The following is a 26,636-nucleotide window of genomic DNA, read 5'->3' on the forward strand; positions in this document are numbered from 1 at the left end:
TTTTATATCCTCTCTACTTCGTCCATCATCAGTTATTTTGCTCCCCAAATAGCAAAACTCCTTTACTACTTTAAGTGTCTCATTTCCTAATCTAATACCCTCAGCATCACCCGACTTAACTCGACTACATTCCATTATCCTCGTTTTGCTTTTGTTGATGTTCATCTTGTATCCTCCCTTCAAGACAGCATCCATTCCGTTCAACTGCTCTTCCAAGTCCTTTGCTGTCTCTGACAGAATTACAATGTCATCGGCGAACCTCAAAGTTTTTATTTCTTCTCCATGGCTTTTAATACCTACTCCAAATTTTTCTTTTGTTTCCTTTACTGCTTGCTCAATATAGAGATTGAATAACATCGGGGAGAGGCTACAACCCTGTCTCACTCCCTTCCCAACCACTGCTTCTCTTTCATGTCCCTCAACTCTTATAACTGCCGTCTGGTTTCTGTACAAATTGTAAATAGCCTTTCGCTCCCTGTCTATATGTACACGATATTTACAGAGTCCCGTCCCATTCGGATAATTCTTTCATAGTACATGATTTTTCTTTTTGTCTTAGCGTGCACATTCACCGATCGACGTCTGTTGGTGCCCTTTTTCCTGTCGGCACCCTGGGCCTAACCGTACACGAGAATGTTGATCAGTAGATGGATAGGTAGAGCAAGTAATGAAGAAGAGCTACATCTAATCTAATTTTCCAACAAACAGCTCAGTTCATACATACAATACCAGAAACAAAAATGATCTGCACAAGGACTTAAAAGCACTTACTTTAGTTCAAAAAGGGGTCCACTACTCAGGAACACTGATCTTCAATAATTTGCCAGCAAACATAAAAAAATTAGTTACAAATAAAGATCCGTTTAAAAGGAGCCTGAAAGACTTACTAGTGGCCAACTCCATCTACTCCATTGACGAATTTTTTAATAAAAACAAATGATGTATATATTCATACTATTAGTATCGTTATTTCGGCTTAAAAAAAAATTGACATGTTCCACATCCACGAGGATCTCCTCAGCACAGATCTATGGAACGAAAAACTAATCTAATCTAATATAATCTAATCTAATTTGGGAGACAAGTACATTATAGTACAACTAGATGAAACGACGGGGTATGACACATGCTGAGCCAATAACTAAATGAGGGAAGTATAAGGGTAAAAATTATGGAGGGATACCACAGCTTGATTACAGTCAGCGCTACGTTGTAACTACTGTGATCTTCAGTCCGAAGAATACTTTCACGCAAATCTCCGAGATACGCTACCATGTGAAGGCACTTCACGAAATTGTGCCAGCTGTCGTGGCTGTTGCCATTCAAGATAAAATCTGCAAAGTTGTTAAGCCATGTCAGTTTATTCATACACAATCGACCTTTCGATTCATTCGCTTGTATCTTATTCAGGATCTTCTGGTGACCCCAGTAAGTTTTTGAGCCAGCCGGGAACACTAGAAGATGCTGAGGAAGCAGTTCCCCTAACCGGAGACACCAGAAGATCCTTAACAGGATCCGAGCAGAGGAGTCGAAACGTCGATAGTGTAAGAAGAAATTGAAGAGAAACATGACACGGCCTGACAACCTTGAAGATTTTACCTCAAATGGCAACGTCCGTCTCGTATCATCGGTCGCGCAAAGGCACGGGAGTGGAGCGGTGCGTGTCGCAGACGGTTGTCGGCGGGCGCTCGGCCACTCACCCGTCGAGGTGCTGCGCGGCGCGCTGGAGCGCCTCCCTGAGGGCGGCGTCGGGGCGCCACAGCAGGCGGCGCGGGGGCGGCAGGTGGGGCGGCGCGCACGGCGGCTCGGAGGGCGCGGGCGGCAGGTCGGCGCAGCCCGCCAGCGCCTGCTCCATCAGCTGCACCACCGCCACGCCCTCCGCCGGCGAGTGCTCGTAGCACAGCCCGCACACGCCGTCGCTCGACACCACCACCTGCGGCGAGTGAAGCGCACGGACCTTGACCTCGCCAACGCTCTACATCCACATGATCACTCTGCAATTCACAACTAACTGTCTGACAGAGGGTTCATCGAACCAACTTCCAGCAGTTTCTCTGTCTTTCCGCTCTGGAACAGCGCTCGGGGAAAGCAAATCTTTCGGTACTAACTCTGACTGTATTGAAACGTAGGTGGGGATAAAAAAAAAAAAAGGAGATTGCATTCTGATGAGGAAGGTGTTGATTGAAATTTCATGAGAGGGTCCTGCCGCAACGAAAAACGCCTTTGTTTTAATGACTGCCACTCCAATTCGGATATCGTATCCGTACCACTATCTGTCCTATTTCGCGATAATATAAAACGAGCTGTACTTCTTTGAACTTTTCGGCGATTTCCTCCGTCTGTCCTAACTGATGCAGATCTTATTCAGGATCTTCTGGTGTCCCCAGTTAGTCTTTTATCTAGCCGGGAACACAAAAAGATGCTGAGGAAGCAGTTCACCTAACCGGAGACACCAGAAGATCCTTAACTGCGCAGTATTGCTCCAGAGGAGGGACAATCGTAGCATAACCATTCTCTTTAGTAAAAAAAAAAAAAAAAAAAAAAAAATGTGTGTGTGAAATCTTATGGGACTTAACTGCTAAGGTCATCAGTCCCTAAGCTTACACACTACTTAACCTAAATTGTTCTAAGGACAAACACACACACCCATGACCGAGGGAGGACTCCAACTTCCGCCGGGACCAGCCGAACAGTCCATGACTGCAGCGCCTAAGACCGCTCGGCTAATTCCGCGCGGCCAGTCTCTTTAGTAGCCCTGTTGAATTTTCTGTGCTTTCTGACAATAAATCGAAGACTTTTACCTACTTTCCCCACAACAGTAACTATCTGCTCGATCCAATTGAAGTTACTCGTAATTGTAATCCCTAAGATTTTTGTTTAATTGACAGCCTTGAGAACTGCGTGAATTAACGTGTAACGGAAATTTATCTGGATTCCGTTTAGCATTCATGTGGATCACTTCACACTCTTTCATTATTCAGAGTCAAATGCCACTTTTTGCACCATACAGATATCTTGTCTAAATTACACTGAGGAGCCAAAGATACTGGAACACCTGCCTAATCTCGTGTAGGGCCAGTGCGAGCATTCAGAAGTGCCGCAACATGACGTGGCATGGAATTGATTAATGTCTGAAATAGTGCTGCAGGGAATTAACACCATGAGTCCGAAAGGGCTGCCCATAAATCCGTAGGAGTATGAACGGTGGAGATCATTTCTGAACAGTACGTTGCAAGGGATCCCAGATATGCTCAATAATGTTCATGTCTAAGAAGTTTGGTGGCCAACGGATGTGTTTAATCTCAGAAAAGTGTTCCTGGAGTCACTCTGTAGCAATTCTGGACACGTAGGGTGCCGCATTGTCCCGCTGGAGTTGCCCAAGTCCTTCGGAATGCACAATGTACATGAATGGATGCAGGTGATCAGACAGGATGCTTACGTAAGTGTCACCTGTGAGAGTCGTATCTATACATATCAGGGGCCCCTTATAACTCCAACTGCACACGTCCCACACCATTACAGAGCCTCTGCTAGCTTGAACATTCCCCTGCTGACATGCAGGGCCCATATATTTAGGAGGTAGTCTCCATACCGGTACACGTCCATCTGCTAGATACAATTTGAAACGAGACTCGTCTGATCAGGCAACATGTTTTCAGTCGTCAACAGTCCAATATCGGTGTTGACCGCTCAGGTGAGGCATAGAGCTTTGTGTTGTGTAGTCATCAAGAGTACAGAAGTGGGCCTTCGGCTCCGAAAGCCCATATTGATGATGTTTCGTTGAATGGTTTGCACGCTAAGATTTGTTGATGGCCCAGCATTGAAATCTGCAGCAGTTTGTGGGAAGGTTGCACTTCTGTCCCTTTGAACGATTCTCTTCAGTCGTCATTGGTCTTGTTCTTGCAGGATCTTTTTCCCGCTGCAGCGATGTTGGAGTTTTGATGTTTTGCGGGATTCCTAATATTCACGGTACCAGTACACTTGTGAAATGGTCGTACGGGAAAATCCCCACTTCATCATTACCATGGAGACACTGTGTCCCATCGCTCGTGCGCCAACTACAATACCACGTTCAAACGCACTTAAATCTCGATATCTCGCCATTATAACCTAACTAACTGCGGTGGAGACTTGTTGTGTTATATAGGTGTTACCGACCGCAGCGGCGTATTCTGCCTATTTACATATCTCTGTATTTGAATATGCTTGGCTATACCAGTTTCTTTGGCGCTTCAGTGTATTTTGCAATTGGTTTAGATCAACTGACGATTTTACAAGACAGTAGATGACAGCGTCAGTAGTAGGGCAAAGCCGCTGTCACCCCACTCTGCGTTGATGCCAGATTTATTCAAGATGGTGGATCCAAGATGGTGATGATGGATATGGCAACTTCACAATGATGTCATCATGGGAAGCTCAAATTTTGGAGGGAAAATACGTCAACTGGGCTACCTCCACTAACTAACCCCCTGCCCCTTCCCTCCCCCAGATAATGGCGGGAATTTCAAATTTTGGCAGAAAAAAGATCACTTGGGCTACCTACACTAACCAAAGAAAATGGTAGGAAAAAAGGTCACTTGGGCTACCTCCACTAACCTAAGTTACCTGATTGCCACCTCTTCCTTGGAATTGGCAGGGAACAGACTCTGCCTGTGCTGTGCTGCTGGATGGATGGATAGAAGTCTTTATTTTGCATGCAGTGTTTATTGAAACAATTGGAGGCAGTAGCTCCATCCAGTGTGTCCACCATGAGGTCTGGAGTCCAACTAACCTAGTACACAGTACTGCCACCAGAGGAAGCTTTCTTCCCATGGCGGTCTGCAGGAAAAATGGTGGTAAAAGGACTCAGCCTGTTCTGGGCTGCTGGAGAGAGGAAGGACAGTACTTTATTTGTTTTGGAACAATTTATTTAGCGATTGATTTCATGTAGTTTATTTATCACACTGATACAAAACACTCACTCTGATGTTCTTGGGGTCACAATACACAGCTTACAGACCTGCAAACTGCTAGTAAGTCACGGAAATAATGCAGTACACTGATGTGCAGACATGAAAACAACTCGTAAATAGTCAAAATAATGCATGTGAAAGGCTCCGCAGACACTCTCACTAATACTAAACTGTCCAAATAATGCATAGCACCGCCTACAGACCTGTTCACAAAATAATGCAACAGAGATGTCCACTACGAATGATATTGTCAAAATAATGTATATATAATGCTCTGCCAACATGCTCACAACGCTTAAACAGCCGAAAATAATGTAGTGCACCAACACTCAATGCACATAAAAAACGCTTTCAAACTATCATCAACTGCAAACATATCAGAGGCTCCAACACGTGTACACGCTGACACTGCCACGATCAACTGCTGGACAGACGAACGCAGGGGCATGAACAGTTGCTCTCAGGCTGCTGTTGCCTACAGCCAGCAAATGAAAGTCGCCTCTATTTTCGGGTATACAGTTAGAATTCTTCAAGTATTGTATGATGTCACATGTCCTTGTATATAAGAGCAAAGTCACCCTCTGGATGCGCAAGTGTTTACCATTGCTGGTGTGATGCCTCTCCCCTGCAGTCCAGTGAAGACCTAATTGCTGAGCGACTCACCCTCGCAGATGCAGCTAAATAAGAGCCAAGTCCACTTCTCAGCAATTGTAATGTGTCACAGTAATAGTTAATGGTCACTTTTGTAGGAGTTTTTGTGATGTCTCAGCTTGTCTGCATGGAAATTCTTGTTCTAACAGAACCTGTTCACGAAAATAGCCCAGAATAACGCCGAATTCATTCCTCCTGATGGTCCTGACGTGGCACCCCGTCCATCAAATGTTACCCTCCCTGGAAATCGTTAAGTCCTGCTTTCAACAAACATCTCCGAAATGCAAACGTTCTCATCGCTATATAGAGCTCCTATGTCCTGGCAGAAAGGATGTCTTATGAATGAATGGCGCATTATGATCAGCTCTTACTGAATTTACCTGCCAAATTACTGATGCTACTGGTGTGGAACCAATGTCCGCCTTTTTCTTTCTGCAGACAAGACATTCAGCGGCAAAACTATTTTGTACAGATCGCCATATTGCACTGACAGTTAAACCCTGCAAAAGTGGCCAAAAGATGGTCAAATATGGGAAGACTCTTGCTCAATTACACTGCTCTACCACTCAGGATGGAAGCTTGAATATCAGAGCGTGAAACTGATCTCCCCATGTTGATGTAGTAAACATACAATTCGTATCCAGCGCCTTAAAAAATCGCCCCTTTTGCATCATACATATAACTATCGAGCATAAAAAAAAATGGTTCAAATGGTTCTGAGCACTATGGGACTTAACATCTGTGGTCATCAGTCCCTAGAACTTAGAACTACTTAAACCTAACTAACCTAAGGACATCACACGCATCCATGCCCGAGGCAGGATTCGAACCTGCGACCGTAGCAGTCGCGTGGTTCTGGACTGCGTGCCTAGAACCGCTAGACCACCGCAGCTGGCTATCGAGCATCAGACACTCATACATACCGCGAAGACAACAGCATAAGCATGTGCACCTCAGGTATACTCCTCGTAGCACTAGATATTTTCCCACAAGGTCAGGTGGCTATGCATGGCCACAAGTCATCCACTCCTAATGCATGACCAGAGCACCCTCAGCGGACCAAAGTCATTCTCCAAACTGTTGTACAAAGTCGGGCTCGTTGCCCCTTGGCACAAAGGCGTTACTGTTTCTGGCCCTGACTTTCTTGCTTGCTTTCTACACCCCGCTCCAGACTCTGGGATTACAAGAACACATGTGTTTTCACATTGTTTGCCAGAACATCATACCATTTACACGATACTTATCGATATCAAGCACACAGCAATATTGCTTGCATAGCAGTAGTATCGCTCACACAGTATAATTCCGATGATAGAGAGTGGAGGTTATATCTCTAGAAACCTGAAACTTCAGTGAGGTGTAGCATGCTGTAAACCACTGGGTAACTAGAAACTTATCTTGTCTGTGAAGACCTTTAAGTCAGAACTCGAAAAAAATGGACGGAACTCACATTTCCACTCATGAATACCGATATGGGTGATTCCAGGTCACCCCCAAAATTTACAAAGTCAGCTAAGGTTTGCAAAATCAGACATAATGTCTGATAGAATAGCAGCAATCAGTGATTTTACAATGTTACTTATAATCCATCTTGATTTCAAAATTTTTATTCATATGACCGGTTTCGGTTCATCTAGAACCATCTTCAGATCTGATATTTTGGTTGCTCCTGTAACTTATAATCCGTCTTGATTGCAAAATTTTTATTCATATGACTGGTTTCGGTTCATCTAGAACCATCTCCAGATCTGATATTTCGGTCACTCCTTGTCACCTAAGGTGTTTCTCATGTCTAGAGAATCAGCAAACGTGTCTTCCACCTGTCTTTCACCAGCTACATGCACACATCACAATCGATGTTCTCTCAACTAAATAAAGGAGCGAAATGTACAGAATCAGTCAATTGGACAATTTACATGGGAGGGAATACAGGCCCAGTGCATACATACGTCCATTGCAATTGTCTTACAAACTGCTATATGTTAAAAAAAACATGGTAGCAATGACCATTCCACCATCACAAGCAGTCTTGGTTCTACAGGTGCAGACAAATATCCATGTTAAAAGCTATACTGGCCCTATAGATCGAGGTATGGGATTACCTCCAAATGAAGTGGTTCTTCCAGACAAATACTGCAACACTGAATATAAACGGTGATCACCAGAGAGTATATTATCAGACCAACAGTGCAGTTACAAGCCGCCGGTGGTGCAACCTCGAAATAAAATTACCGAATTTAGAAAGTGATTTTGCTAAGGAATATGGTATGAAACTGGTATTTGCAACTCCCTCATGCAACTGCTAGATAATTCTCCAGTATTTGTAATGCTGTCTGTCTTGATGCCATGTCAGAGGTTCTGCAATATATCCACTGGGTTACAGGTGAAGATTGATTTAGAAGGATCACAAACAGTGTTTGGAATGCTGATTGAAGTTGTAAGAAATGTACACAGGATTTTCAGATCTCTGCTGTTACGCTATCCGCTAGAAATGCTATCTGGGATTTGCAATTAAGTCTTTCCATTCAACCACACACCTGCATTTGATCCTATGGAGAAGTCCTTTAATGGTTACAACCACTAGTGGATCATATTTCTGGCACTCTCATATCTCGAAAGGAGTCACCTTTCTCGAAACTATCTGCTACAGTAAAACTCCAACATGGTTTTAGGTAGTCCCTATGCATCTTGCAACTGCCCCTCAGTCTGTGCACTACCATTCCTGCAGCTCTGCGCATGTGATTGTTCCAATTTAGCTCAGAACTGACTAGAAGTCGGAGAAAGCTATATGTACCACCTTCTGCAGCCCGTGTAGAAACAGGCTAAGCTGAGTTAGTGCGACAGGACTATGTTTGACCATTTGCTGGAAACAGGAACATTTTGATGTTGCTCCATCAACTGCGCACAATGTGTAAGGTCAGCTCCAAACGAAGCCAACTCCTGCAACACGAGGTAGTATAAAAGACAGAATGGGAACAAGGAAGGATGAGGATTTTTCTACTGCTTTGTGGTACTTCTCCAAACAACACACAGATACTGCAGTCAGAAGTACATTTGAGTCCCTCAGGGCCAATTAACCTCTATCGCTCCAACATGCTATCATCGTTATTCTGTGCCATCCATCAGCGAAAAATTATGAACTATGAAAGCTCCACTAACTTCATGCGATAGAGAACTCAATAAGATTTTTACTGTATCTCTCTCCTCTCACATATTGGAAATAAATACAGCATGCATGGTGGCACTGAGCAGATATGACAATCCTATTAAATATTCAGGTATTGATCCACAGCACAGACCAGTTTAAAGTTTCATCATCTATACTGTAGGAGGATGACCGTATCCCACAGACTATACTGTAAGTCTCAAGAGATGCTCTCTGTGACCTTGTGCTGTTGTTTGAAACATTGTTTTTTTTTTTTTTTTTTTTTTTTTTTTTTTTTACTGTAATAAGCTTTGTACACTCCCATACATTTTGTTTTTCCACCATGACTTTGAGGTGAGTCTCAGAATATAAACTGACATTAACATATTGTGATCCATTGCCTCCTGCAGAAAACTAGGTGTCACATGCTGTAAATCGTGTTGTTACTGTTGCTACCATAGCACACCACACACACTGGATGATTTTAAATAAAAGACAATTGGAACATAAGGAGACTGGAAGAGTTTGGCGGCATTGTGGAGCGTTTCCAAACTGCAGCCAGAAGGTGAATGACGACCTCTACACTTAAACTCATCTGTCATTTGGCAGAATAGCTGATGGCTTTGCATTCTGTTTCGAGTAATTCATCACACATGAGATGGAAGTCCTCTTTATGTCTGTCTTTCAGACGGCTCCCAGGACCAGGTCCTCCTGCTGGTGGACCCAACTTCAAACATAGAACACATCTTTAGACATAAAGTGTGGTTAGTCCACCTGTGAGCCCTATCCCAGATGTGACGTGTGGTGGATCTACCTCTGAACATCGGTCTGGATATATAGTGCACAGCAGATCCACACATCCATGACACATGCACAGACATATAGGGGACTTCCATCTCATGTGTGATGAAACATGACACATTCCTTTAAATGAACAGAGATTTATGCAATGTACTCCATTCCCCTGTCACATTTTGGGTATAAAATCAAGACATTCATTTCATAACTAAGGTGGATCTAAGTTAGCGATAGGTATTTGTGAGATACTGCAATACCCCACGTATACATCTGCTTGACAGATGTGCTGTTTACAGAGTTAGTGGTGGCATGATGTGTAATTACACATGTTGGATGCCACTGCTGTATGTTTATCTGTTTCCTTGTAAGAGGTACTCTCCATTACTAAAGATCATTTTATATAGGACTGATTTGGGCATAGTATAATTTCTGTACCGTGATCGGATGTGAGCAGTCGAAGCTATACATCTCTAGAAAGCTATATTGCAGATGTATCACAAGCATGCCAGAGCGAGTGTTTTGTATCAATGTAATAAATGAACTACATGAAATCCATCACTACATAAATTGTTCCAAAATAAATAAGGTAGAGTCCTTCCTCTCTCCAGCAGCCCAGAACAGGCTAAGTCCTTTTACCGCCATTTTTCCCACAGATCGCCATGGGATGAAAGTGCTCTCTGGTGGCAGTACTGTGTACTTAGTCAGTTGGACTCCAGACCTCTAGGTGGACACACTGGATGGAGCTACTGCCTCCAATTAATAAACACTGCATGCCAAATAAAGACTTATGTCCATCCATCCAGCAACCCAGCATGGGCTAAGTCCATTCCCTGCCAATTCCAAGGAAGAGATGGCAGTCAGTTGACTTAGGTTAGTGGAGGTAGCCCAAGTGACCTTTTTTCCTGCCATTTTCTTAGGTTAGTGTAGGTAACCCAAGTGATCTTTTTTCCGCCAAAATTTGAACTTCCCACCATTTTCTGGGGGAGGGGAGGGGGTTAGGTTAGTGGAGGTAGCCCAAGTGACGTTTTTTACCGCCAAAATTTGAACTTCCCACCATGATGTCATTGTGACATTGCCACATCTATCGCCGCCATCTTGGATCCGCCATCTTGAATAAATTCGGCAACACTGCAGAGTGGGGTAATGGCGGCTTTGCCCTACTACTAGCATCATCTATAGGCAATCCAAGTGGGCTGCTCAGATTGTCCCCTAAATCATTTACACAGATTGGGAACAGCAGAGGGCCTATAACATTTCCTTGGTGGAGACTTCTGTTTTACTCTATGGCTTTCCCTAATTACTACAATATTATTCAGCACAAATCACTTAGCTACTACCATCTGTTTCACTTGTGTCTATTTAGTCATCATCATATTGTTTGTTTTTGTTTTTTTTTTCATTTAAACATTGATCTCGAACATGGAGTATAGAAACATGTAAATGAATGTAAGCCACATGAATATGGGCACAAACCCGAAATCTGTCGTGTGTTAAATAAAATCAGCTTCTACTGTGACTGGTAGCAGTTATTATTCTACATCCTACAGTCTGTTACAGATCCTTTACTGGTCACGATATATTTAAATGAGCTAATGGATAAAGTCTGGTTATCCACCAGGCTTTTCAGAAATGATATTGTTGCGTATAAAGAAGTGGCAACGCTAGGAAACTGCAACCTAGCTGCAGAGAATTGACAGTTGATGCTGGGAATGGCAGTTGACTGTCGAAATAACAAAATGTAATATACTGGTCGCAAAGATCCTTTATTGTTTTATTACACGATCGTCGGGGAGTGTGTGCACTGAACAGTTTGAAGTGGAACGACCTCTTGTAACTAATTATGGTACAGGCACATGCCACACTATCATCAGAAAGTGTAGTCTTTTCACAAAGGAATGAGCTTACAAAATCCTCATTTGAGATACAGGGGTGATTCTTCCTCAATGTTGGACTCTTAGCACTTAGAAACAGAAAAAGTACAAAGAAGAAGAACGCGTTTAGTGGCAGATACTTTCAACAAGCGCGAAGGCGTCACCGAAGTGCTACAAATATGAATTTAATACTAATAAGAATGAAATATAAAATACGCAGTCACATTAATGTGACTACCACCTACATTCGACTTCATCGTGCAATAACCACTCACAAACGGCAGGTGGCACCACTAGCAGTGGAGGGTATGTGAAGCGTGGTGGAGGAAGCTGGAAAACAGTGCAGTCGTTGTCATAACGGAGTGATTTATCTGACGTCCTATTGGCTTTCGGGCCAATGGAGAGAGTATTTCCGAAACGGCTAAGTTTGTAAGCAGTTTGAGTGTCACCGTGGTTGAAGTATACAAGTACAAGGAAAAATGATGCCATCCAAAACCAGCGCCGAGGCTACTGCGATACATCACCGGCTATAGATGACAAGTGTGGATGACAACTGCGGAGATGTGTACTGACGAACAGAGGTGCAGCTGTTGAGCAACTGAACCAAGGGGCTAGCAAAAATGGCTCCTCAACGACCATTCAGGGGACGTGCCTGTGTATGGGCCTCTGTGGCAGTCGTCTGGTTCATGCACCTATGCTGACTGCTGTTCATTAGCGAAGGCTGGAATTTTCGCGCTAATACCACAACTGGACATCCACTGAATGGCGACAGGTGGCCTTTTCAAACGAATCAGGTTTATATGCTTCCTCGGGCAGAAGGCCGTTGGCTCGTATGTCAAGAAATATCTGGAAGCACAGTTGCCAGGCAGGAGGAGAGAACGTTATAGTCTGAGGAATGTGTTCATGGCATTCCCTGGATGATCTCGTCATTCAGGACGGCAGTGTGGATCAATACAGGTGTGCTTCTACCTTTCGGGATTATGTCCACAACAAAACGCAAGATTGTTTTTTTCTCTGCACGATGGCATCTACCGGCAGGGCGACGCAACTTGTCACACAGCTCAGAGTGTACATCTGTCGTTCGAAGAGCTCCCGTGTTAGTTTATCGTACTCGTCTGGCCACCAAACTCGCCGGATTTAATTCCATTCGAGGACGTGAGAGACCTTCTCGACTGGGCTGCTCACGCCATGGATCGTCAGCTGAGTACCTAGCACAGGTGGTCGCGGCACTGGAGTAGAGATGGCTCTACATCCCTGTCGATACCTTCCAGAACCTCACTGCGTAGCTTCCTGCAGATCTTACAGCAGTCTGCACCTCAAAATGTTGTTACTCGGGCTTTTGAAGGGTATTCAGATTAATGTAACTGGACAATGTGTTTTAAAATAATCATAATATTTTTTTTACATCAGTGGTTAGTATGGTGATATATCTTTTTTGGGGGAGGGGGCGAGGGGAGGATCATGACACCCGAAACATCGCCTCGCCCTCCTTTGGTTCCACGCCCACATGTTGGCCTCTATGACTGTTGCTATGCGACGAACTGCTGACTATGACGTAAGAACTTGCGTTTTCGGAACCGGCGACTCTTGCTTGTTTGTGTGCTGCACGCGCAGTGAGCCGTGCCCTCGCCGGTGTGACGCACCTGCACCGTCTTGTCGAACCAGCGGTTGGCGCCGTTGAGGGCGGAGCCGCCGCCGTGCAGCATCTGGTGCGCCATGTTGGTCTCGTCGCGGCCCGCCACCTGGTGGCCCCTGGCGACCTCCGGCCGGCTCTCGCGCAGGGTGCGGCTGTTGAAGCTGGCGGGCAGCGGCTCGTCCAGGCACACCAGCACCAGGCTCGACTCCAGCTGCTCCAGGCTGGCGCGGTTCTGCTCGTCTGCGCATGCCGACAGGGGGCAACTGCCAACGTCTCAAATGCTATGTATAAGCAGCAATCAAATGAAAACCGAACACCTGCCCCAAACCGACCATGGAATGGTTCCATTAAGAAGTAGTCATCACGTGCGTTAAGACATTCAAGTGGTACATGAGACGATTAATTTCTGTTTCTTAGAACGCTGTCGACCGCTGAAGGAACCACAACCGCGCCCACTCTTGCACTTCCTCGTCCGACGGGAGCCCACGTTCACGAACGTCTTGCTTCACGTCGCCAAACATGCGAAAATAGGCTGGTGAAGGATACGGGCTGTATGGTGGATGTTGCAATGTTTCCCCACAAAGTCGCAAATCGCTGGAAGTATGGAGGCGGGCATTATCGTGCAACAGGGTGATTCCGTCCGAAAGCATTCCTTGTCACAATTTTTGGAAAGTGTCTTCATAGTGCTGCGCACTGATTGTAGTTCCACGCTCGAGGCGAAGATGGTCCCTCCAATCGAAGAAGAAGGTCATCATCACCTTACCGTCGCTTGGGTGAACAGCTGTGGATTTCTTTGACCGAGAGATGTGGGATATTTTCACTGCCGGCTTTGCCGTTTTCCCTCGAGCTTTCGAACGTTATCATCTTGTTGCACCATAACTCTCGCCTCACCCTGCCAATAAAAGAGGCTGTGCTGCAGCGATTTGATGGGAAAACGCTGCAACATTCTCTGTACAGCCTGGATCCTTTACTGTGTGAGTCTCATATCTTTGGCGGCCTGAAGAAAGGCATGCGTGGACGTCGGTTTCCGCCGGTCGAGGAAGTGCAAGAGTGGTTCAAAATGGTTCAAATGGCTCTGAGCACTATGGTACTCAACATCTTAGGTCATCAGTCCCCTAGAACTTAGAACTACTTAAACCTAACTAACCTGAGGACATCACACACATCCATGCCCGAGGCAGTATTCGAACCTGCGACCGTAGCAGTCCCGAGGTTCCGGACTGCAGCGCCTAGAACCGCACGGCCACCGCGGCCGGCGAAGTCCAAGAGTGGATGCGGTTTTGGATCTGTCAGCGGCCGACCAAGTTCAACGAAATCGGAATTGATCGTCTCTTCTCCTGGAGGGATAAATGCCTTAACGCGTGTGGTGATTACTTTTGAATGGAACCATTCTATGGTCCCATTGCGGAGGATGTTCGCTCTTCATTTGACTGCCCCTCACAGTTGTAACACTCCGGTTTAATCTACTGACTTATCCCGCTCGATCGAGATCTGATAGCAGCCCAAAACAGATATTAATTAATGTGACCGTGTACCTAATGGGGCTGGCAATCGGATTGGACTGCTACGGAGTCGTTACATTCCATTTTGTCCTTCTCAAATGCTGTAATAATAATATGTCTGGTGCCAAGAAGAACAACAACACAGCTTCATTAATCAACAACCTATATTTATCACCAAAAACACAAAGTAAGGAGACAGCCACTGTCTTCGTCGTACAAAATTAATAACGGCTAATCACAGCACAGGCCCTTTCGTTATTCATTATCGTCACACGCAATTTCAATCATTGTAATCCACCATTACAATCCAACACTGCAATCCAAATGATGCCGGCGCGGTAGACGCATAATTACAATATCGGCACAAAAATATCACTGAGTCACACTAGTAATTATACTTTTTCACTTTCCCGAATATTCCTAACACAGAGGGGTTAAACCACGGCGATGGCCACTCCCTTTGTCGGTACGGTCTTGCATTCCAGCAACAGACCTCCACCCGGCTCGGCCCGCAGCGCGTACCACACTCTGCCTCAACACTCGGTCTCGCTCTCGCAACCCGACACACACTATCGACTGTTTGTCCTGTCAACCTGTGCTGTCGCAAAACTTATAGTAAGGGCCTACGGAACCCTTACACAGTGCGCTGGCGTATCTATCATTACTAGATTCCTAGTCATTTAGTCTTCACAGACAGCAAACCTTTAGATTCAAACTGGGTTGGCCTTACCTGGGGAAATTTGATGGTGAATAACGTGCAAAAATAGCATTCTGGGCACTTTTCGAATTCAGAGCCAATAATGCAGCATTTTGGTGCATTACTTAACTTGACAAAATTTTGCTATACATATTTTAATGGAGAATTGAATATTTGTCATACGTCGTAAAAATTTATTACCATTTATTTTCTACCGGTTTCAGTCGCAGCCACCATCTTCACAGGAAGAAAATAAAAGCTTTACCTTAGATGGATATACAATTCAATTTTCCATTGACTAAACTGAAAACCAACATTGTCATGAAATACTTACGGAACCAAGTATAACATGCCATGATTTCAATACCAGCACAAAAATGAATTCCCTACTCTGAAATAGAACCATCAGGAGGACTGACCTCCGCTGATCAATAGCTATTTGATTATAGTTAAGTAAATTTTGTGCTAGTATCGATCTCGGTCTGTTATACGTGGTTGTGTAAACATTTCATGACTATGATGATTTTCAGTTCAGGCAATGGAAAATGCACCGCATATCCATCTAATGTACAACTTTCTTTCTTCCTCTGAAGATCGTCGCTGCGACTGAAACCGGTAGAACGTAAATAATATATTTGTACAGCTAATGATGAACATACAGTTCTTCAGATTTCTGATAGCTGTTGAGTCTCCTTATTAAAAGTGCTATTTGTTTAATGAATTGGCGAGATTAAGAAGGAAAAGAATTAAAGCCGGTTAGGCATTCAACACGATTTATCTACATCGTTATGAACAACAATATTTAAAGGAAAGACAAAAAATACGAGATTCATATACATGTAAAAGCAGTATTTTCACTGTAACGTCAGGCAAATACCAGAAAATACGATGAATGTAAGAGAAAGGCAAATTCAAAATTTTTCACTTCAAATGCAGTACTTTCCTAAAATCTCTCTTTAGTGAATTAAGTTATTCTGAAAACTGAATTTCCCAGCTCAATAATCGGCATGTAGGGACAGGAAGTAAAATATCTCACTAGTCGTAGCTTGGAAGAAATTAGGCGTGGAAGAAAATGGGTCTCCGCGACATCCAACTCACTTAAAACTGCCAAAAATCCGTTAACCATTCTATTAAAATTTAAATTTCAATGTTCACTGGAAAATTGAACCCAATAAACAGATACAAAATAATAACTTGAAAACAAAAATGATTTATATAAAAAACTTCCAGGCTGACAGGCTGTGGTTGTTATTTAACTTTCCTCTACCTTTTCGTCTCCGGCTGCGGGAGACATCCCAAGAGGCGAAGAAGGGAGCTGCAATTAGAACTTGCTGGAGTGCCGAATATACGAGTGTTGGCAGTATAGAGGGCAGCATAGTCCATCATATGACGCCGGCTACGAGACTGTCTCTGGTAGGGCCAACATTCTCCAATGAAAGTAATCGATCGTCATTCTGTCACTGAAAAATCGACATCCATATTTTATCTAATTGGACACTTTCCTCTTTTCTGTTAAAATTATTGCCGCGTTTATAAATCTCAATAGGCTCTTTATGACAATGTGATGTTTTCGGTATGACGCTCGTCTCGGAATTTTATTTCATGATTACCCTCTTCTTCACATGTGCCGCTACGGCCGATTTATCCTACGTCATAGTTCCTCCTATGTTCATGTAAACGGATGTTAACACTTCTATATACTAGTTCACAAGTACAAGGAATTTTATATACATCCGATGTAGCCAAAGGATGTCGTATATCTCTTGCCTTTCTTATGTATCCTTTTATCTTCCAGGTGGGTCCGAAAATAGTTTCAAATCCATACTTACTCAACGCTTCCCAAGTGCGACATGTAATCTCTCTAATAAACGGAAGAAAAACGTTTCCGTTGAGCGGCCGTTATTCCTTGTTAATCCTGATTCCTTGCCTAGGGCGAAAATCTCGCTCTATCTCCTTACTTGAATAACCATTCTTCTTAAAGATCGACCGTAGGTAGTTAACTTCGTTTTGCACAAAAACGGTTCACAAAATTTGATAGCCCTGTCCACCAAGGGTTTTCATAACAACTCTTTTTTGAATAGGGTGGTGGTTGAAATAGTTATGAAGACAGTGATCAGTGTGCGTGGCTTTTGTATATACCTTACCGCCCAAAGTCCCGTCCACACGTATGATTACAGACACATTCAGTAATTACATCCCCGTTTTTGTTTGGGAGCCATGGAGTGCGGGACAACCTTCACGCACAGTTTTCTCTTTTTCGAATCATTGTGGAATATCACTAGAAGACTTGATTTAGAGATGTTGCTCCAATGCGATTTGTCACACAACAACGCTAACACACTGTGGACGCACATTCACCACTTAACACTGCCTGCTCACTACTGACTGATTGAATGCACACCTGTTGTTTACAGTTGTTGGTTCAAACTGCATCTTAGTTACTGCGCTGACGTCGCTTGTACGGCAGGAATAAATTCAGTCTCGAAACTTTTTGGACGAACGGTATACAACATTGAGTTTGTAAGCGATTTCAGATTTTTTCGGATGAATGGAAACACAATTTTATATTTTATAACGTTTCTTTTAATTCCCCTCCTTTGATGTTTTGTGGTATCTTTTTTAATGTAAAAAAGGAAAATGCAATATTATTTTGGTACTATTCGGTGATTAAAACTCGTTATAGTCGTTGAATAACGACGCTAAATATTCATTTTTTAAAATCTCTTTATGTCTGTAAAATAATAATTCTGCGACTATGGAAATGAAATGTTTGCAGAGGACTAATGACACGAGAGTAAATAAGTAGAATGGGAATTCATGTGTAAACATGAAAAACGATAAAGAACTAGAAATAATTTCAGCAAAGGGATCATCTATATGAAATATTCACACCAGACATCGCATTCTCGCGGCTGGACGTGTATGGTGTTACAGAATCTATAGCAGGCGAAAATAGCATGCACGCATCTGTATAGAAATGAAGTACAACAGCGTCAGGTACTAATTTTTTATTGTTTGCGAATTTAGGTCACTTAGTTGAAAGGCTGTTCCCTTGATGGCGGTTTAACGGTACTTATGATGTGGCAAATGTGGGACATGGACCTGTGCTTTCGTTAAACGTTTACTCAGTTACTGATGAACGTGTATTTCTTTCTCTCAGAAAAGGGCTGAGATCGTAACGTATTAGCAAAGTTATGAATAGTATGAGTTAGCAGATCGGAAAATACGGCCAAAAAGATGAATAGTCACACGCAAAATGAGAAAAATCCGTAACTAATTTCTAATCATATTTTACAAATTTGTTAAACATTTAGCATTAGAGCAAATGTCTTTTGTTTCTAAGGAGAGACGACCTGCATTAAATCAAAGAGTAGAAAGAGAGATGGTCGTAATAATTTTGCTGCCTTAGCTCAGGGAGGATACGTTCTGAAAAAGAATAAAAGGAATAGTATATGTTATGTTTAAAGGAAGAAGTGCAGTTTATTGTGCCACGAGACCGCGTACATCCATTCTAAAAGCAAATATCGAATACATGGGGCTATAAATGGATATCGTTAAATGCATGAGTCTTTACGAGCGCGCGCGCGTGTGTGTGTGTGTGTGTGTGTGTAAGTGAAGTTTGCGTGCTGCGGTTTTCCAATCTTCTGTCGAATGCAATCAGGAAACTGGACCTGAAACACGGCATGACATAACACGGCAGCAAGGAAAGAAAATTTACTTATCTAAAACTTCAGTGCGGAAGAAGACAAAGATATTTCATAAGATGTCAGCGCTACGGGTATTACAATACTTGAGTGTCAAAACATCTTTGTTTTGAGTAAGACGAGGAGTGAATTGTTATTTTTTTTGGGGAGGGTGTAAGGGTCATCGGACTGGTTCGATGCGGCGCACCTAGAATTCCTTTCCTGTTCCAGCCTTTTCATCTCGGAGTAGCACTTTCACGCCCTGTCCTCAATTACTTGTTGGCTCTATACCGTTCTCTGCCTTCCGCTGAAAGTTGCACAGTTCCCTCAAGTACAACGGTTTATTCCCTGATACCTTGAAATGTGTTCTTTCTGCTCCTCTTTCTTCTCAGTGTTTTCCATATGTTCCTTTCTTCACCGATTCTATGGAGAAACTCCTCATTCTTTACGTTATCAGTCCACCTAATTTTAAGCATGCGTTTTTAACGGTTTTCTCACAGTCCATGATTCACTGCCATAGAATGCTGTGCTCCAAACACGTATTCTCATAAATTTCTTCCTAATATTAACACTGATAGTTGATACTGGCAGACTTCTCTTGGCCAGGGACGTCTTTTCTGCCTATACTTATCTGCCCTTTATGCCCTCTTTGCTTCGCCTGTTACGTGCCCTTTTGTGTCCAAAGTAGGAGCTTATGTTTCGCAGTCCCCAATTCTAACGTTAAGCTTCTCACTAATGTCACTTCTGCTACTCCTCATTATTTTCGTCTTTCTTCGGTTTACTCTCAGTTCATAATCTGTATTCACTAGGTCAAAAGTCGTTCCTGTTTCAATGCTTAACGAAGGGAGTGCCAACTCAAACTGCGATGCATCCGAACTTACGCGTGCGCCTCTGCCGGCGTTGTGTGCAGTGCGATTGTGACTCCTCCTAAACGAAGCTGCCTGTCATCTGCTGTCGAGTGACAGCAACAGTTCTCTTCTGCCACGAGCTCGGACCCTGCAGTGACCATCCAAGGAGGGGCGCAGCCCCGAATCCTCCTGAAATCAGGTAGGTAAGCAGGTAACAGGACCGAATCCTGCCAAACTGACACACTGCATGTTGTATTATAGACGATAATATAAATATCTCTGCCATGTTCCTTATCTCCTTCCCCTACCCCACCCACGTTTTGAACAAAAACTATTGATTCACTTATGGACGCTTTGCGCGTGACCTTGAGCGGGACTTAGTCGCAGGCGCCGTGCCGGCTGGACTTTATCTCAGTAAGATAAAAGATAAAAACTTTTAAACATACCATACAGACGAAATTTTTTTACATCTTCTACTGTAACTTCATATGCTTTCCTTTCCCTACTTGGAGTATTCATAACGTTTAGAACTGCTACCTGCTTCAAATGGGAAGATTCGGTCCCATCATTTTTCAGACCCTTGCGGGCTTGGGAGGATTCGGTACCATTTTTCTGACCGCGGACAACTGTCTACATTTACGAACACAGTTAATGAAAGTCTTACAGTATTGCTCGGGGCCCCCAAGGAATGCAGTCTGCTGGAACCTTTTAAGTTTTTATTTTACTGGCTCTGCTCTGTTTTACTGGTTCTGCATAGTCAAATCAGTTTCTACTACTGAATGATCCTGGCGTACTTCGTTGTATGCATAGAGGTATCGAGCGGCAATACTTATCGTCTAGAAATGTCCTGATGGTGATTTAGAAAAGGGAAGTTGGCTGTCTTCAGTTTGTAAGCGCGGTGGCTCCAGCCTTGCTGGTGACAGAATTTAATCGGACCTCTCTCATGGGTAGGCCCCTTGCAATACTGTACGACTTTCATGAACTGTGTTCGTAAATGTAGAAGGTTGTTCGCCCGTGTAAAAACTATTTTTTGCTTTATTGGGGGTTAATTGCATTCATGTCACAACAGAATTTTCTATGCATGGATAGTGGGGGATTTGTAAATCCGTTTTATTAAATTGGTTTTATTACAGTGCCTTCCTTGAATTATTACAAGTGAGTTTGTAATTGCTGAGGAAGTTGTGGAGATATATCCATTTCGTTCTTTCAAAGTATCTTATTCTAAATTGAATAAAATTGAATATTGTGGTTTTATATTAATGGGAGTTTTTGAAATAAAAGCGAAATGTGTTCCGAAGAAAAGTATCTGACACACCTCATCCTAGCCCTTCCACTCACTTCTCGGCATTAGACGATGACAGATTCGTGAGCTGATGCTGAAGCAAGTAAGTTATTTGACATTTATGTTGAATAATGTGCAGAGCAAGACGCAACGTTGGAGCAAACAAGGTTGGTTGTTTTGGGGAAGGAGACCAGACAGCGTGGTCATCGGTCTCATCGGATTAGGGAAGGATGGGGAAGGAAGTCGGCCGTGCCCTTTCAGAGGAACCATCCCGGCATTTGCCTGGAGTGATTTAGGGAAATCACGGAAAACCTAAATCAGGATGGCCGGACGCGGGATTGAACCGTCGTCCTCCCGAATGCGAGTCCAGTATCTAACAACTGCGCCATCTCGCTCGGTGGAGCAAACAAGGAAACAAAAGTGGAAGGTATGTGTAGTTTACGTGCTCCTCCATCCATTGCTTTTGGTGCTCCCAGGTTTCAGCTGGTATTAGTTGCCATGTGAATAAAAAAGAATTCAAGAATAAGCCTCCTGCGGCTAGGGGAGATGTTAATCTTCTAATTTAGACCTGACTGTATAGCGTTACGAGCAGTGCCCTGGTTAGCGAGACAGGGAGGTGAGCAGATGCTAGATAGAATCCGCGGTGAGGTTTTTAGGTGGTTTCCTGTCCTTGTTTAGGCAAATTCTGAAGTAATCCCCACATTCCGCCTCATAGTTTACAAGATTCAGATATACATGGTGTACAAGACCTTCCTCCCTCCCCCCTACCCCCCATAGAGAGCCTCAACCCTCCCCTATCTCTTCTTAACGACTGTGGCGTCATGAAGGGCGTCCAGCAATAAAGTTAAATACTAAAATAGAATTTACCAAACTCTGAGAAAGCGGACCCCGTCATAGACGAGATAAACTCCAGAGAAAAGAAAGAAAGTTAGTTGTCCAATGTAGCTATTTTGTCATTGCAATACGACACAGCAGCTAAGCTTGACTTCAAAGCATTATTCAGAGAGTTTGCTATTTTCAAAAAGAGAAATCATACTAAAATTATTATAACCATTCCCAAAGGCGCATATTTTCTCAATCCGTAATTATAACAATTTCTTTCATATTTCTGCCCTATAATTTGTGCACCATTAATAATTTACAAGGAGCAAATAAAATCTGTTCTCCATTTTACATCTGACTACCCAAGGTACTTTAGGTGCGTTAAACAATGAGACAAGGGTTTATTTTACTTTAAGTTTTTTTAGAAAGTTCATACAATTTGTAATTTAGTCACAATAGTGAGATATTAAATTTTTTGTGTGCAAAGCTTTTCTTCTATATACTTAATTTAAGTTATGTTTTTCGATAATGCTTCATTTTTATGAAACATGCTTGCAGAATTATAAAATTTTCTAACTCTGCATTGCAGAAAGGTAGTTTTATGCTTGGGTGGGACAGGGTGGGGTAAGAGTGGGGAGGCGATATGGGGAGCGTAGATTTGGTAGTTTCGCCAGGAGGTACAGAGCCACCTCTGTACAGTGGATCTATTAGCGATGACCATGTGCGAAATAAAATTAGTAATATACTATCTGTTAGAAAGCATTCGGACACCTATTAGTGGACATTAAAGCTAGGTGTGTCCAGCCTTCGACTTTATGACCACTTGAAAACCTAGGGACGCTTTCAGTGATGCGTCTGAATGCCTGTTGAGGAATGACAGCTAGTTATTCCTCAGTAGTCTAAAGCAGAGAAGGCAGTGATGTTGGGCGCTGGGGGCTGGAGCGAAGTCCGCATTCTAACCCATCACATAGACGTTCCATTGGCTCCAGGTCGAAACTACGTGAAGGCCACTCAATTTCTAGAGTGCTGTTGTCCAAACACCATTGCCTGACAGATTCTACTTTATGCCAGCGTGCAGTGTCATGTTGATGCAAACAGCCACCGTCTCTGAGCTGTTCCTCTATTGTACGCAGTACACAACGTTGTAAGATGTTTTGATATACACTCCTGGAAATGGAAAAAAGAACACACTGACACCGGTGTGTCAGACCCACCATACTTGCTCCGGACACTGCGAGAGGGCTGTACAAGCAATGATCACACGCACGGCACAACGGACACACCAGGAAACGCGGTGTTGGCCGTCGAATGGCGCTAGCTGCGCAGCATTTGTGCACCGCCGCCGTCAGTGTCAGCCAGTTTGCCGTGGCATACGGAGCTCCATCGCAGTCTTTAACACTGGTAGCATGCCGCGACAGCGTGGACGTGAACCGTATGTGCAGTTGACGGACTTTGAGCGAGGGCGTATTGTGGGCATGCGGGAGGTCGGGTGGACGTACCGCCGCATTGCTCAACACGTGGGGCGTGAGGTCTCCACAGTACATCGATGTTGTCGCCAGTGGTCGGCGGAAGGTGCACGTGCCCGTCGACCTGGGACCGGACCGCAGCGACGCACGGATGCACGCCAAGACCGTAGGATCCTACGCAGTGCCGTAGGGGACCGCACCGCCACTTCCCAGCAAATTAGGGACACTGTTGCTCCTGGGGTATCGGCGAGGACCATTCGCAACCGTCTCCATGAAGCTGGGCTACGGTCCCGCACACCGTTAGGCCGTCTTCCGCTCACGCCCCAACATCGTGCAGCCCGCCTCCAGTGGTGTCGCGACAGGCGTGAGTGGAGGGAAGAATGGAGACGTGTCGTCTTCAGCGATGAGAGTCGCTTCTGCCTTGGTGCCAGTGATGGTCGTATGCGTGTTTGGCGCCGTGCAGGTGAGCGCCACAATCAGGACTGCATACGACCGAGGCACACAGGGCCAACACTCGGCATCATGGTGTGGGGAGCGATCACCTACACTGGCCGTACACCACTGGTGATCGTCGAGGGGACACTGAATAGTGCACGGTACGTCCAAACCGTCATCGAACCCATCGTTCTACCATTCCTAGACCGGCAAGGGAAATTGCTGTTCCAACAGGACAATGCACGTCCGCATGTATCCCGTGCCACCCAACGTGCTCTAGAAGGTGTAAGTCAACTACCCTGGCCAGCAAGATGTCCGGATCTGTCCCCCATTGAGCATGTTTGGGACTGGATGAAGCGTCGTCTCACGCGGTCTGCACGTCCAGCACGAACGCTGGTCCAACTGAGGCGCCAGGTGGAAATGGCATGGCAAGCCGTTCCACAGGACTACATCCAGCATCTCTACGATCGTCTCCATGGGAGAATAGCAGCCTGCATTGCTGCGAAAGGTGGATATACACTGTACTAGTGCCGACATTGTGCATGCTCTGTTGCCTGTGTTTATGTGCCTGTGGTTCTGTCAGTGTGATCATGTGATGTATCTGACCCCAGGAATGTGTCAATAAAGTTTCCCCTTCCTGGGACAATGAATTCACGGTGTTCTTATTTCAATTTCCAGGAGTGTACTTCAATATTTAGTGTTTTCTTAACCGCAATAAGGGGACCACACCGTAGCCTCGAAAAACACGCCTATACCGTAACATTACCTCTTCCATATTTCACTGTCGACACTACGTTAATGCGATGTAAAATTCACCAGGTATTCGCCAAATCCAATCTTTTCTATGAGAACGCCAAAAGGTATAGCGTGATTCATCCCGCAAGGACCCGTAACTTCCGCGCTACTCTTCAGTTTTTGCGCCAACGGCAATCTCACTGTACCAATGTATCAGTCTTTATGCAGGTGACTCCCCATTTCTTGTATGAAGTTGCGCATGTGGGTCTCACGGGAGACGTGCCAGTGATAAGTCCCTGCAGTCGCACTATCCTCTGTGTCCTCGGTGGCTCAGATGGATAGAGCGTCTGCCATGTAAGCAGGAGATCCCGCGTTCAAGTACCGGTCGGGGCACAAGTTTTCAACTGTCCCCGTTGACTTATATCAATGCCTGTATGCAGCTAAGCGTATTCGTTGTAATTTCACCCCGTTTTTTACGACCGGCAAGAAGATGGACCAACTATTAACAAAGATGCAGAGACAGTTTGATACCTTGGAACAGTGGGCCCATGACAACAGGATCAAAATCAATCTAACCAAAAGACAGCTATTATTTTTACAAAGAGGAAACCCATCATCAACAATCGCTTACGGATGCCGGACCACCCAATCCTGTTGGCGTAAAGTGTCAAGTAACTGGGCGTCCATCCTGACGAAAAGCGCTAAGCACAAGACATAGAAGCGAGAAGAAAACAGCAGGCATGAAAATAGTGAAAGTACTTATTCCATTTTTCAAAACTATGGACATAAACTAACGCACGAACTTCCAGTTATACCATGCCACTGTGAAACCAACCGTATTCTTCGGCTTGACCTGGGGAGTCACATGCGACAGCTACTAAAAAACTTCCGGGATCCGTTTTTTACATGGATCACGGAAACGCCTTGGTGGGTACGCACCCGAGACCGTCACGTTGAACTCAGGGAGAAAGACCTCAAAGAAAAAGTTAAGGACAAAGTCTTCGACAAATGAGATGCTTTGCGGGGCATTATACATCACCTCGGAACGGTAGGGACAATAGACCAGGCAAATTTCCGAAATCAGTAATTTCTGATCCACCCTAAACTATCACTTCCCTCTTGAAGGAAAAAAATAAGAAAACGTGATTAACGTAGGAGCACTCGAGATGAAACCCAAGGATAGCAGGTTGAAGGACCCAATTGAATGCCAACCCTGGACAAAAGATGAAAAAATAAGGAGAAAATAAAGAGAAAATTTTTACCTGTACCTTTCCATACAGTCTTGAAAATCACCAGAGGTGTTCAGACTTCGATAACACCACACAAATACACCCGCCTCCCCCCCCCCCAAAAAGTAAAAAAGAACTGTCGACTTGGACAGATTTAGAAGTGTTGAAATGTCCCTGATGAATTTGTGTGACTAGTTCACGTTCGGAGTGACTGAGTTTTGTAATCGGCCCATTGTGCTACTGTTTCTCTACTGGCTGCCTGCCTCCTTTGACACTAGTGGTTAGCTCCGCATCACGTAGGGGTTTGTAACCAGACAGTGTAGGTTAGCGGTGGACGGCGCGGACTCACCTTGCATCAGCAGGTGTCGGTGCGCCGCCCAGACGTCGCGGCGCTGCGCCGTCAGCAGCCCCAGCGGCGGCGCCGGCGGCAGGCTGGGCGCCTCGCGCAGCACGTGCATCAGCTGCGCGCACAGCTCGCGCTCCGACAGCCGCGCGCCGCTCGGCTCCTCCCGCACCGGCACCGCGTAGAACTGCGCCACGTCCAGCCGCGGGTCACTCAGTCACTCAGTCGCCTGCTGCGTCTGCCGTCCGCTTGTGTCTGTCTGGTCTCATTGCCACAAGACTCCGGTTTGAGGGACACAGTTCCTATCAGAGGCTTCTACGGGTTGTAGAGGCGGTTTTGTAGATTACGTTTTGATGAGAAACACGTGTCCGGAAATGTACCGGTGAACGTAAAATAAGTTTAACGGTCGGATCAGTCACAATTATCACGCTTCGTAGTAAGTACATAGTGGAGACAATGAGCTCTAACCTGTGTGCTTTATAGCAGTTGCACGACGTGGATGTTCGTTGTACAAGGTATATCTGCAAAGCAAGTTTCATAC

At 44.5% G+C, this 26,636-nt stretch overlaps 1 protein-coding gene across 1 annotated transcript in view; it reads right to left on the minus strand.

Annotated features, from left to right (window-relative positions):
* The window catches only part of LOC126477176 (choline O-acetyltransferase), a 121,186-nt gene that overhangs the window by 61,763 nt on the left and 32,787 nt on the right, over positions 1–26,636 (minus strand). The window contains exons 3-5 of the mRNA XM_050103598.1: positions 26,102–26,282; positions 13,061–13,293; positions 1,701–1,933 (exon numbers count right to left, since the gene is read on the minus strand). Of these exons, the coding sequence (XP_049959555.1) occupies positions 1,701–1,933; positions 13,061–13,293; positions 26,102–26,282 (647 nt within the window). The remainder of the gene's footprint in view (positions 1–1,700; positions 1,934–13,060; positions 13,294–26,101; positions 26,283–26,636) is intronic.

The sequence above is a fragment of the Schistocerca serialis genome, chromosome 1, assembly GCF_023864345.2.
Source record: "Schistocerca serialis cubense isolate TAMUIC-IGC-003099 chromosome 1, iqSchSeri2.2, whole genome shotgun sequence".
NCBI lineage: Eukaryota > Metazoa > Arthropoda > Insecta > Orthoptera > Acrididae > Schistocerca > Schistocerca serialis.